At 44.9% G+C, this 14,389-nt stretch overlaps 1 protein-coding gene across 1 annotated transcript in view; it reads right to left on the bottom strand.

The window, feature by feature from the left end:
- The window catches only part of Lsm14a (LSM14A, SCD6 homolog A (S. cerevisiae)), a 38,735-nt gene extending 26,210 nt beyond the window's left edge, over positions 1–12,525 (bottom strand). The window contains exon 1 of the mRNA XM_013026165.1: positions 12,179–12,525. Within this exon, the coding sequence (XP_012881619.1) occupies positions 12,179–12,299 (121 nt within the window). The 5' untranslated portion in view covers positions 12,300–12,525. The remainder of the gene's footprint in view (positions 1–12,178) is intronic.
- Between the last annotated feature and the right edge of the window lie 1,864 nt (positions 12,526–14,389).

Below are 14,389 nucleotides of genomic sequence, written 5' to 3'. Positions count from 1 at the left end.
GCTGTCCCTCAGCTCTTCAGCTCAAGGCTAGCGCTCTACCACTTGAGCCACAGCGCCACTTCCGGTTTTTTTCTTTTTGCTTATGTGGTGCTGAGGAATTGAACCCAGGGCCTCAGGCATGCAAGGCAAGCGCTCTACCACTGAGCCACCTCCCCAGCCCCACTCTAAGTTTATGAAACATGCTTTAATCTTGAAGCCTGGCCTGGACCAAATGTAGGATTTCCATGAAGAGTGTAATTATTACATCCCTGTAAAGGACATTGCAGAATGTAATCAGAAGGGCTCAAGTGGCCAGACATCAGCTGTAGATACTGAAGGATCCAATGAAAGGAAGGAGGGATGGGAAGCACAGGAAAGTAAATGACTGTCAGTATTCTGCTATACCATGCTTCAACATGAATTAGTGCACATGCAACTGGTGTGGGAATTATGTTAATACAGAAATTAAATTGGCTCACCCATTATTTTTATACATGCAGGCAATTGCAGCAAGTCACATGTGATATCCCATTTTTCTTTTGCCAGGCCCAATGTTTGAACTCAAGGTTTGAACTCAAAGTGCTTGCTAGGCAGGCACTTTACTTCCTATGTCCCTAGTCCTTTTTTGTGTGTACGCGGTTTCTAGTGCTTGAACTCAGGGCCTGGACACTGCCCCTGAGCTTTTTATGCTCGACAAGCACTCTAGTACTTAGAGCACAGATCCACTATTTTGGTAATTAAACAGAGATGAGGGGCTGGGAATATGGCTTAGTGGTAGAGTTCTTGCCTAGCATGAGCATGCATAAAGCCCTGGGTTCAATTCCTCAGTACCACATAAACAGAAAAAGCCAGAAATGGCACTGTGGCTCAAGTGGTAGAGTGCTAGCCTGAGCAAAAGAAGCCCAGGGACAGTGCCCAGGCTCTGAGTTCAAGTCCCAGGACTGGCAACAACAACAACAACAAAAAAGGAAATAAACAGAGATTTATCTCATGGACTTCTATGCTTGGGCTGGCTTCCAGCCATGATCCTCAGCTAGAAGAGAGTTCAAGATTAGGGATGTGGCTCAAGTGGTAAACTACCTGCCTAACAAGCATGAAACCTTGACTTTAAACCTTACTACAACTACAAGTGGACCTGTGACTTAAATGGTAGAGCACTAGTCTTGAGTAAAAAAGCTCAGGGGCAGTGCCCGTGCCCTGAGTTCAAACCCCAGGACCAGCACTAAATCAATCAATCAATACAATTCAAGTTAAACTATCTGTAGTTACTACTGTTAGCAATGTGACAAGAGTTAAATCAAACTTTTTTTTTTTGTCAGTTATAGGGCTTGAACTCTGGGCCTGGGTGCTGGTCCCTTAGCTATTTTGCTCAAGGCAAGTGCTCTACTACTTGAGCCACAGCACCACTTCCGTTTTCTGGTGGTTAACTGGAGAGTCTCAAGGACTTTCCTGCCCAGGCTGGCTTTGAACCACGATCCTCAGATCTGTCTCCTGAGAAGCTAGGATTATAGTACCAACTGGGCCCAGCAACTCTTGCTATTTTAAATCTCTTTCCCATCCTGTGGTGGTACTGGAGACTGAACCTATAGCCTTGGAGTATGCTAGGCAAGTTCTCTACTGCCTAAGTCCAGCCCTTAGCCCTACTGTTTGTATTTGTTTTTGACAGGGTCTCAAGGGGCAGGCCTCACCTGAGACTCTTCTGCCTCCACCTCCAGAGTAGCTCTAAGATTACAGGCAGGCGCCACCACTGAGCTTGGTTACAGATAAGATTTCTTTACCTTTATGTCTTTCCTTCTACAATTATTTTCTCCCGAATTGCACTGTACTCTCTACGATACACAAAGTCATGTCTCATCTTACCACTAGAAAATGAACAGATACTTTTTGGCACTTGACTACAGACTGTCAGAATTACCAAGTATTCTACAACAAAAAACGGTTTCCAAGGCTACGAGTTCTGGCGACTCCACTAAATAGGACAACTAAAAGAATCAGGCTGGAGGATCTCTGGTGTTTCTAGGTAGTGATTTTGCGATTGCTGGGTTTAGATCTCCAAATCATGCAAAAAATAAATTAGCCCATAGGTATTCCACTCAAAATATGAAGCTGTTAAGTCTTTCCACTGGGGCCATGGTTTATGGCTCAATTAACAATCAAGTAGTGGATAAACTACAGCAGTGACCAAGACTTGGCAGATCACAAAACAAATAATCTGCTAACAACCTGCCATATTTACATTTTTACCCATCCCTGATTTTTTTTTTTTTGGGTCAAACATGGGGCTTGAACTTAGGACCTGGGCACTGTCCTTGAGGACCTGGGCACTGTCCTTGAGCTTTTCCGTTCAAGGCTAATGCTCTACCACTTTAAACCACTTCTGGTTTTCTTATGGTAAATGGTGATAAGAGTCTTTCTTGCCTGGGCCTAGCTTTGAACCTTGATCCTCTGATCTCAGCTTCCCAAGTAGCTAAGATTACAAGCGTGAGCTACAAGTGCCTGGCCCCATTCGTCATAAACTGATTTATATAATCATTTTTCCCACTGCTGCAGCCCCCTAGTTTCCATGAGTTTTTTTTTTTTTTTGGTCGGTCGTGGGGCTTGAACTCTGGGCCTGGGCGCTGTCCCTCAGCTCTTCAGCTCAAGGCCAGGGCTCTACCACTTGAGCTACAGCGCCACTTCCGGTTTTCTGGTGGTTTATTGGAGATAGGAGTCTCACGGTCTCTCCTGCCTGGGCTGGCTTTGAACCGCGATCCTCAGATCTTAGCCTCCTGAGTAGCTAGGATTACAGCAGCGCCCGGCTTCCATGAGTTCTTACACACACACATACACACACACAAAATCAGTTTCATTTTAAGTAACAATCTGGGTCATTTTAGCCTCATAGTTTAGCCACTGTGTTCATGTGCAGGTCCAGTGCAGAAACTATACCTGCATGTGCCACTGATTCTTCACTTAAACTTTATATGAAAACTATAAATTGAGCTGGGCACTGGTGGCTCACACCTGTAGTCCTAGCTACTCAGGAGGCTAAGATCTAAGGATCAAAGCCAGCCCAGGTAGGACTCTTATCTCTAATAAACCACTCAGAAAACCAGAAATGGTGCTGTGGTAGAGCACTAGCCTTTAGCTGAAGAGCTGAGGGACAGCACCTGGCCCAGAGTTTAAACCCCATAACTGACAAAAAAAAGAAAGAAAGAAAGAAAAGAAAATGATAATTGAGCTTGAGTCCTAAGGCAAGTTTATCTCCTCAATGTCAATTAGGTCAGAAAAATTCATTCTCTTGCCAGGTGTCTGTTGTTCACGCTTGTCATCCATCCTAGCTACTCAGGAGGCTGAGATTCTGAGGATCACAGTTCAAAGCCAGCCTTGAATTCTGGGCTTGCATGCTATCCCTCAGCTCTTCAGCTCAAGACCAGAGCTGTACCACTTGAGCCACAGTGCCACTCCCGGTTTTCTGGTGGTTTATTGGAGATAAGAGTCTCACAGACTTTCCTGCCCAGGCTGGCTTTGAACCGTGATCCTCAGATCTCAGCCTCCTAAGTAGCTAGGATTATAGGTGTGAGCCACCAGCATCCAGCTCTTCAATATTCTTGTTGTAAGGACCAGACATTTATTTTTAAAGGGGAAAAACAGTTGTGAATCTGAGAAAACATTTTTTGGAGTTATCCCCAAGAGACATCTACAGACTAACAGGCTAAAATGCTAAACTATTTGCATTTTACTAACTCATTAAATAAACATTCATTCATCCCAAGATCTCACTCTGGAAGAGGCAGGTTGAAGGTGGAGACAAATAACAAACACTTGCAAATAAGCAAAGAAGATTAAGCATAAAAGGTTGTGCTAGGAATGCACAGCTAACTATAAACTGCTACAGCAGACTGTAAACTGCCACAGATGGCTGAAACAAACTGTGGCCCAAATTATTCCTGAACATACTTAACAGATGGACATCAATAAGATTTTTTTTGTCAGTTGTAGGGCTTGACTCTGGGCTTGGGCGTTGTTCCTGTGCTCTTCTGCTCAAGGTGAGCGCTCTACCGCTTGAGCTACAGCGTCACATCTGGTTTTTTTTAGTGGTTTATTGGAGATAAGAGTATCACAGACTTTTCTGCTCGGGCTGGCTTTGAACTGAGATCCTCAGATCTCAGCCTCCTGAGTAGCTAGGATTACAGGCATGAGCCACCAACGCCCGACTTGTCTAAGATTTTTTGACATTTACTTAGGTTCCTAGGATCAAAGCCCCTCAAACTCACCCAAGCTAGCACTGGTCTGTGTACCTCCAGTAGACTATGAAGAGAATCAATCAACTACTTAACAGTACCTCTGTGACTATTAGGCTTTTACAGTGTGTGACCACACAATTATTTATCCAAATATGAATATTTTCAAGAGGAAAAATGGACGTTAATAATTACACTAAAATAAGCACAAATTACAACAGTTTACCAGGTGAAACCAGGTCCTCTGAGCACCTAATTCCATATATCAAATGTTAACTGACTAAAACTTCAAAAGCAGTTTTCATATAGTTATAAGTAATATCCAAGTTAAAGACTTAAAATTATAATATGGAATAAAGCTCTAAACACTTTGTAACATATACAAAATCAGTTTCAAGTACATTACAGTAATCTAAAAGTGAAAAAAAAAACAAAAAAACAATATGTTTGAAAAGATAAAAAGTATCCTGTGAGGGGCTGGGAAGGTGGCTCAGTGGTAGAGCGCTTGCCTTGCATGCATGAAGCCCTGGGTTCGATTCCTCAGCACCACGTAAGAAAAAAGAAAAAAGCCAGAAGTGGTGCTGTGGCTCAAGTGGTAGAGCGCTAGCCTTGAGCTGAAGAGCTGGGTGACAGCACCCAAGCCCAGAGTTCAGGCCCCACGACCAGACCCCCCCCCACACACACACAAAAAAGTATCTTGTGATATTGGGTAGAGAAAGACACCAAAAAAAAAAAAAAAAGAAACAAAACAGCAACAAAAAAAAATTTTAAATAGCACCAGTCCACTTAAAAAAATGTAAAAGTAAAAAAAAAAGTAAAAGTAAAGTTCCATAAACATATCAACATTTAAATTCAGAACTTATGACCATCATAAGAAACCTTAAATGGGAAGATTTGCAATACATATATCCAATAAAGAATTCACATTCAGGGGCTGGGAAGGTAGCTCAGTGATACAGTTCAATTAGTAGAGCACTAGCCTTGAGCACAAAGAGGCCCAGGGACAGCGCCCAGGCTGAGTTCAAGCTCCACAACCAACAAAAAGAAAAAAATAAATCTCTTGTTTCCATTTCTACTTAGGGCTTTTGTTGCTACTTAATGCTCCAGCATGAATATAACAGGAATTCATCCCTTCTGGGGTTTTGGATTTACATAGATTGTTTAGTTTTTGGCTGTTACAAATAATACCGCCAAGAATATTTGTGTTTAAGTGCATGTTTAGTTTTCTTGAGATTGTATGCTTAGAAATTGAATCGCAAAGAACATAGGGAATGTGCATATCCTTGTCTTTTTGGGGTAACGTGAAGTAATTTTTTGTGATAGTTGTAACTAGTTTTTAGTTCCATTTTCACAAGAGTTCTAGTTCTATATTTCCTACCAACAATAATGCTTGGGATCCTAAGTTGTCATTCTACATAAGTATGTAGTCTAATGTGGTTTTCATCCTCATTTTCCCTAACTACCAATGAAGTCAAAGGTCTTATGTCTTAACTCTTTGGATCTCTCATGAGATATCATTGAAATTTATTGCTCAATTTTCAATTGAAATGCATGTCTTTCCTATAATTCTAAATGTGAATTCTTTTTTTTTTTTTTTTGGGTCAGTTGTGGGGCCTGAACTCTGGGCCTGAGTGCTGTCCCTCAGCTTTTCAGCTCAAGGCTAGCGCTCTACCACTTGAACCACAGCGCCACTTCCGGCTTTTTCTGCTTATGTGAATCGAACCCAGGGCCTCATGCATGCAAGGCAAGCGCTCTACCACTGAGCCACTTTCCCAGCCCCTACTTCTGGTTTTTGAATGGTTAATTGGAGATAAGTCTCATGGACTTTCCTGCCTGGGCTGGCTTCGAACTTCCATCTTCAGATCTCAAACTCCTAAGTATCTAGAATTGGGAATGCCACCAATTCACTGCTTTGTTTTCTTTTTTTTTTTGTCTTGTTTGTACTTTTAACTGTCTTTGTGAGGAGCAGGGGTGGGGGACCACAGAAATGGAGGTTCAAAGAGTGAACAAATGCAGCAGCAGTACTCACTAGACATTATGTTGAAAATGAACTATACAACTTTGGTTGGGGACAGGTGGAAAAAACTGGGAGACAACAAGGGAAGAGGTAACGCTGTCCAAAAAGAAATATATTCTTGGGGCTGGGAATGTCTCTTAATGGTAGAGTGCTTTCCTAGCATGCATGAAGCCCTGGGTTTGATTCCTCAGTACCACATAAACAGAAAAAGCCGAGTTCAAGCCCCGGGGCTGGCAAAATAAATAAATAATATTCTTTACCTGTAACTGTAAATCCTGTCCATCACTTTTACACTAATTTTTTTTAAGCCTGAAGTAAAATAACATACAAAATTAATTGCATTTATGTAAGATCAAAAATGGCTATAACTGGCTGGTGGGTCATGCGTGTAATCCTAGCTACTCAGGAAGATGAGATCTGAGGATTGGGGTTCAAAGCCAGCCAGGGTAGGAAAGTCTGTGAGACTATTATCTCCAATAAACTACTCAGAAAACCAAAGTGGCACTATGGCTCAAGTGGTAGAGCACTGGCCTTGAGCTGAAGAGCTGAGGCACCTACGCCCAGATTCAAGCCCCACAACCGACAAAAAAAAAAAGAGGCTATAACGATATTATTTAAGGATATGAACTTATATAGTAAACTATAAATGCTTCAAAGCCCTTATATCTAGTTTAGGAAGGCAGAGATTACTATGGCAGGATACAAGGAGGGGGAAGGTTTTGTGTTGCTGCCAACATCTCTCTAAGCCTAGGTGGACATCACAAGGATCTGTTTTCAAATATTCTTTTTATTTTAGGTATCTCTTCAGGATGTACATTACAGTTCATATTTTTCATGGAGGAGAAACTCTCCCCCCCAAAGAAACTTAAAAAACAACAACAGTAAGACTAAACCAGGTGTGGTAGTGCATATCTGTAGTCTCAGATCTCTAGAGGCTGAGGTAGGAATATTATGAAATTAGTTCAAGGTTAGCCTGGGCTACTGTCTGAATAACACCAACAAAGTAATTCTAAGCCCACCCACCCCCTTTTTTTAAACCAGTCCTGAGGCTTGAACTCTGTCTGGACCCTGTCCCTGAGCTCCTTTTGCTCAGACTAGCACTCTACTTGAGCCCCAGTGCCACTTCCAGCTTTTTCTGTGACTTAATTGGAGATAGAGTCTCACAGACTTTCCTACCTGGGCTGGCTTCCAACCCTGATCCTCAGATCTGTCTCTTGAGTAGCTAGGATTATAGGTATGAGCTAACAACTAACAGCACTGGGCTTCTGTGACTATTTTAAAAGGTATATTGAGAAAAAAAAATCAGGAGGGTAGGGGGCCTGGGAATGTGGCTTAATGGTAGAGTTCTTGACTAGCATGAAACCCTGGGTTCAATTCCTTAGTACCACATACACAGAAAAAACCAGAAGTGGTGCTGTGCTCAAGTGGTAGAGTGCCAGCTTTGAGTAAAAGCTTAGGGACAGTGTGTAGGCTCTGAGTTCAACCCCCAGGACTGGCAAAAATAGAAAAAAAATTTTTTGGGGGGGCTGGGAAGGTGGCTCAGTGGTAGAGCACTTGCCTTGCACGCTCGAGGTCCTGGGTTCGATTCCTCAGTACCACATAAGCAAAAAGAAAAAAAAAGCCGGAAGTGGCGCTGTGGCTCAAGTGGTAGAGCGCCCAGGCCCAGAGTTCAGGCCCCACGACCGGACCCAAAAAAAAAGAAAAAAAATTTTTTTTGAAGGAAGGCCTCTCTATGTAGCCCAGGCTGGTATTGAACTTAAGACCTACCTGCATCAGATTAACTGTTGCTATTGTTGGTTTAGTTGTGGTTTTTTTGGTGCCAGTCCTGGGAAGAAAACTCAAGAGCCTGAGTGCTGTCCCCAAGCTTATTTACTCAATGCTAAGCACTTTACCACTTGAGCCACATTTCCACTTCTGGCTTGGAACCTGGATCCTCAGATCTCAGCCTCTTGAGTAATTTAGGATTACAAGCAAAGCCAGGAGCACCTGGCCAGATTAACTCTTAATCCAAAATTTGGAGAGTAAGAGAAGGGCAGGATGTAGTATAGCACTTGTCCAGCAATGTGCATGACCCTGGCTTAGACCTCCAGCACAAGAAAATAAAATAAGTACAAAATAAAAAGTACTCCAGTTGGGCGCTGGTGACTCACGCCTGTAATCCTAGCTGCTCAGGAGGCTAAGATCTGAGAATCGCAGTTCAAAGACAGCCTGGGCAGGAAAAGCCTATGAGACTCTTATTTACAATAAACCACTAGAAAACTAGAAGTGGCACTGTGGCTCAAGCAGTAGAGCACTAGCCTTGAGCTGAAGAACACAAGGACAGTGCCCAAGCCCTGAGTTCAAGCCCCACAACCAACCAAAAAAAAAAAAAGTACTCCATCACAGGAGGTCATAAAGCTTAAGAAGCTTGGGGGACTGGGAAGGTGGCTCAGTGGTAGAGCACTTGCCTTGCATGCTTGAAGCCCTGGGTTCAATTCCTCAGCACCACATAAGCAGAAAAAGCTGGAAGTGGCGCTGTGGCTCAAGTGGTAGAGTGCTAGCCTTGAGCTGAAGAGCTGAGGGACAGTGCCCAGGCCCAGAGTTCAACTGTGGGGGAAGGGAGGGAGGAGGAGTAAGTTTGAGGATAACTTAAACTACATTTGCAAGAACTTGTCTCAAATAGGTATATAAATAAAGAAAACACAAAGAGCAACCTATTTTACAGTATTCTAAATTCCGTAAATAAATTTTAGACTTTCATTTTTTAAATTATCACTCCATCTAAGATTTGAGATGGAATTTTCAGGTATCCAATTACTTGACAAATCATGTAAATTCTAAAAATTTAGAACTCCTCAGTTCTAATTTTGAAAACTTTAAATGTCCAGTATTGTGTGGCCAGTTAGAAAAAGGCATATAAAGATATAGCAATGTAATAAATACAAGTAAATGACTAAACATTTTCATTGCTACACTAATATATTATGACAAAAAAACAATTATGTCTTACAAATTTTATTGATATCATGAATTTAATCATAAAATAATAAAATATTGGTTCCAGAAGTGAAAAGAATTTTTTATGCTGGGCATGATGGTATACACCTATAATCCAGCACTTGGGAGGCTAAGGCACTAAAAATTATGAGTTTGAGGCCAGCCTGGGCTAGCTAGCAAGATCCTATCTCAAATACAACAAAAAAATGACACATTAAAATACACGCTTTAAAAAAAAAAAGAAACAATGCTTTTAAAGAACCTTAAAAATACATGCTTCTTTGTTGTTGTCAAGAGTAAAAACAGCTGGCACTGGTAGCTCACACCAGAAGACTGAGATCTGAGAATGGCAGTTCAAAACCAGCCTGGACAGGAAAATTCACGAGATTTTTTTTTTGGGGGGGGTCCGGTTGTGGGGCCTAAACTCTGGGCCTGGGCGCTGTCCTTCAGCTCTTCAGCTCAAGGCTAGCGCTCTACCACTTGAGCCACAGTGCCACTTCCAGCTTTTTTCTTTTTGCTTATGTAGTGCTTAGGAATTGAACCCAGGGCTTCATGCATGCTAGGCAAGCACTCTACCACTGAGCCACATTCCCAGCCCCTTATTTTCAATTTTTATGTGACTTTCACCAAGAACTCTACATTTTCCATAATTTCAGTCATAAAACACTATACAGCTAATATTCATCCATGAAGAACTTACTAAAATAATTTCAAAATGAGGGCAAGTAAATTCTAAATTATAGCCGGGCACCAGTGGATCATGTCTGTAATCCTAGCTACTCAGCTGGCTGAGATCTGAGGATCATGGTTTGAAGCCAGCCCAATCAGGAAAGCTGTAAGATTTTTTATCTCCAATAGACTACTCAGAAAAAGCCAGAAGTGGTGCTGTCTTAAGTGGTAGAGAGCTAGTCTTGAGCACAAAGAGGCTCAGAACAGTGCCCAGGCCCTGAGTTCAAGCTCCAGGATTAGCAAAGATAACTACAGGTAGAACCTGGCATCCCAAAGTACAGTGGTGTCTAGGGTTAAACAACGTGATCCTGTCTGAAGGAGAGATGATGAAAAAGTAACCTACGGGGGTTTTGACAGGGAGCATACAAGATGTTTCACAAGGGGAAAAAAAAAGAGGAAGTTTAGGGTATTCTTTGGTTTTCCAGACTACTTTCTTGCACAGAGCCTCAGAGCACCCAGCTTCATACAGTTCTTTTAAAAACAGACTAGACAGTTTTTAAATGTGTATAGTCAGTGGGACTGAGATGGCTCAAGCCTGTAATCTTAGCTAATTAGAAGGCTGATACTGAGGATCTAAGTTCAAAACCAATCCATGCACTCTTAGCTCCAATAGCCAACAAAAAACGGGAAGTGGAGCTGTGGCTAGTCTTGAGTGGAAAAAGCTAAGGGACAGCACCCACGCCCTAAGTTAAAGCTCCAATACACAAAAGTGTATAGTCAATGATTTTTAGTCAATTTTCAGAGTTGTGCAATCATCACTACAATTTAATTGTGCTCTACTCTTTAGTTGGGGACCTGTTTGTTTCATTTTGTGTGCCATGCTGAAAACCCAGGCAAGCCAAGTAAGCACTTCACCACTGGGCCCCACCCAGAACCCACATACTGTATAGGTCTACTTCTTAAGAAAAACTTACCTACCCAGGAATAAGACCTGTCTCAAAACTGGTGCTATTAAGACTATCTACCTTTTAGTACATCACTAATCTTGTTTTGTACTGTGAAAAGGCTATTCTTTTCAGCATAATTTACAAACTTGAGATTCAGAAGAATTTCTTCCTACCCCTGAACCTCTGTCAGTATCACACCAGGCCCTTCATAATTAACTCTTAACAGATGTGCTGAGAAAATTACCGGGGCTATCCTTGCTTCCTCCTCCTAAAGATTACAAACTTGTGAGAGTTGCTTTAAGATCAAGAGCTGAAGTTTATTTTTCTTTCCGGTTTCCTGGCAGAGCAAAAAGCCCAGCATGTGTGAACGGAAAATAAAACCCAATAACAGATTGTACCCTTGGCTAAACAATGGGTTAGGGACACCTTCCTCATTACAGAACTACCTTAAAAAAAATTCCCCAGGGATTATCTACCCGGGGGTTTCGATCAAGCACCCACAAACTCCTAGGGACGAAGTCCTGGACCAAGCTTGAACTCTACACTTCCTAGTGGGGAGTCACCCCACCCCCCCCCCGCTCCCAAACAGAGTCTTAGCAAGCATTTTGAATGTGAGTCCCTAAAGAGACGGTTGCACAAGGCAGGTGGTGAAGATTTCCGATTGCACAGGTTGAACTTATCCACTAGAACAAACAGACCAAGTAGGATGTGAACTGCTTCCAGGGGTCCGGAGTGGCATCTCGAGATCACCGGAGTCCGCAGAGCAAACCCAAAAAAGTTTGTAAGCACATTACTTAAAAGTGTGCAGGTGAGAAACATCGCGACAAATTGAAATTAGGAACAGAGAGGTAATGGGGGAAGAACGGGAGTGGGGGGAAAAATATGCGGATGCTAATCTACAAAGCAGCACGGAAAAAACTCAAAAGGAGGCGGAAAAACTCTTCTGAATACTCGGGCTTTGTCTGGTGGTTAAGACGACAAGAATTACGGAATTGAGGACTTGGAACACAACGAATTGTCAGGATTCTCTAGCCCAGTTCTCAATACTTCAGGGCCGCCCCGCCCGCCTTGCTGTGTACACTGGGGGCCCCGTAGTTCCCCGGATTTAATAAGGCGCGGAGGGCGGAGAAGTCGAGCACCTCGTAGGAGGGCGGGCCGCGGCCCGGGGCCTCGACCGAAAACGACGGAGGATGGAGGCCGCGGGGCCGAGAGAGAGCCAGGCGCAGCCCCAAGCGGACGCCCAGCCCAACCCTGAAGGCCAGGCCAAGGCCAGGCCCGGCCCAGCCCGGTCCGGTCCGGTCCCCAGGCCCGCAGGCCCGGCCCGGCCCGCCCGAGGCCCTAGCCCAGGGAGGCTCGGCCCGGCGTACCTTTGGCGAGGGCTACAGTGGAGTTCTCGGTATCGATGGTGTAGAGGATGCCCTCGTAGCGGATCTCCGCCTTGGAGATGAGGCTGATCTTGCTACCGATATAAGGAGTGCCCCCGCTCATGGCGCCCGCCGCCGCCGCCTTCCCGCCGCCGCCTCCGCTCCGGGCTGCTCGTAGAGAGGCAGATCCCACGCCGCTACGGCCGCCCCCCTCACACGACTCCTCGCTCGCTCGCTCGCTCGCTGGCTCGCTCCTCCGCTCGCTCCCGTCGGCGCCTCACAGCAGTCGCCTCAGACCCAACATGGCGGCAGGGCCGGCTCCGCTACCTTCCTCCCGCCCCCCCCACCGCCCTCCCCGGCCTCCCGCCCTCTAAACCGCGGCGCGGCTGGAAGCAGCAGCGGCGGCGGCGGCGGCGGCAGCGGCGGCGGCGGCAGCGACGGCGGCGCGGAGCATGCTGGGAGGGCGAGGCCTACCGCGGTTCTCGCGAGATTTCCCACCCTTCTCTCACACACACACACGCACACACCTCGTACTCAGCCCTCGCCGCCCGGCGTCGCTCCTGACTCTTTCAGGAGACCTGAATGGCGCTGGAGCGGCGGCGGCTGCGGACGGAAGACTTGAACTGTTGTACGGTACGGACACACAGCCTCACGACTGCGGAAGCGTCCGCCTCCTCCCCTCCTTTTCTTTTCTTTTCTTTGTGGTTATTGTTTTGGCCGATCCTGGGACTCGAACTCCAGGCCTTGGAGCTCTCCCTTCACTTTTTCACCACTTTGAGCCCCAGCTCCACCTCCGGCTTTTTGTTTTGCTCCTTAATGAGAGATGTAGAGTCTTATGGACTTGACTGCCTGGGTTGGCTTGGAACTGTGATCTGGCATCTATGCCTGGCATCTATCCACCTCCTGAGCACTGGGGTTATTGCAGGCCTGCACTACACCCTACTAGAGACTATTACGTTTCTTGTTACCTTTTCCCCCCAATTCTGTACCAGTCACTCCCTTTATTTTATTTTTTGATCGGTCATGGGGCTTGAACTCTAGGCCTGGGCTCTGTCCCTCAGCTCTTCAACTCAAGGATAGCGCTTTACCACTTGTTCCAGCTTTTTCCGTTTATGTGGTGCTGAGGAATTGAACCCAGGGCCTCTCTACCGCTGAGCCACCTTTCTGGCCTCTCATTCCCTTTCTTCACACAGAACTTAACACACTTTATTCCAGTGATCTGCTCAAATGTCAACCCAGAGATGATGTCCCTTGACTATTCTGTTTTTATTTTCATTTTTTGGTCAGTCGTGGGGCCTGAATTCTGGGCCTGGGCACTGTCCCTCAGTTCTTCAGCTCAAGGCTAGCGCTCTACCACTTGAGCCACAGCGCCACTTCCGGCTTTTTTGTTTTTGCTTGTGTGGTGCTGAGGAATCGAACCCAGGGCCTCACGCATGAGAGGTGAGCACTCTACCACTGAGCCACCTTCCCAGCCCTCCTTGACTATTCTGTTTAAAATAATAACCACTTGTTTCAGAACTGGTGCCGGAGGAAGGAAGCCTTCACCTAGCCTTGTGTATGGAGTTTGTGATGTAATCACACACACGCAATTCATGCTGGTGCTCTGCCACTTGAGCCACAACTCTACCACTTTTTGCTAGTTAATCAGCACGTAGGTTCACAAATGTGGTTCTCCAGCACCCAGCTTCATTCTATCACTCTTGCTGTTTTATCAATTGGGCCTAGAGATTTCAAAATTGGTCCTCTTATTATGTTTGGGTTGTTATGACATATAGATACCTCACCATCCCTTCAAGCAAAGGATGGTCTTACCAGGTTCTCTCTTAGAGATAAACTGATTGCTTTGCATGTAAACACTCTGTGTTCTGGGGGAGTCATTCTCCCAAGTGTTTTCTTCCAAGTGTTTTCTTCCAGGCTAAGTATCTTTAAGATATCCTAGTTCTTCCCCTCCCACTCTCTTATCATAATCATTAGGACAAGAGGACAAAGTCAACACAGCTCCTTTCCCCCTTTCTAGTTTTTTTTTTTATTATCCGGTAGTGGGGCCTGAACTCTGGGCCTGGGCGCTGTCCCTCAGCTCTTCAGCTCAAGGCCAGTGCTCTACCACTTGAGCCACAACGCCACTTCCGGCTTTTTTCCTTTTTGCTTATGTGGTGCTGAGGAATCGAACCCAGGGCCTCAGGCATGCAAGGCAAGCGCTCTACCACTGAGCCA

This window comes from Dipodomys ordii, unplaced genomic scaffold (assembly GCF_000151885.1).
Source record: "Dipodomys ordii isolate 6190 unplaced genomic scaffold, Dord_2.0 Scaffold92, whole genome shotgun sequence".
Taxonomy (NCBI): domain Eukaryota; kingdom Metazoa; phylum Chordata; class Mammalia; order Rodentia; family Heteromyidae; genus Dipodomys; species Dipodomys ordii.
Note: the sequence above shows the minus strand (reverse complement) of the source record. Positions and strands in the feature narration are given on the sequence as shown.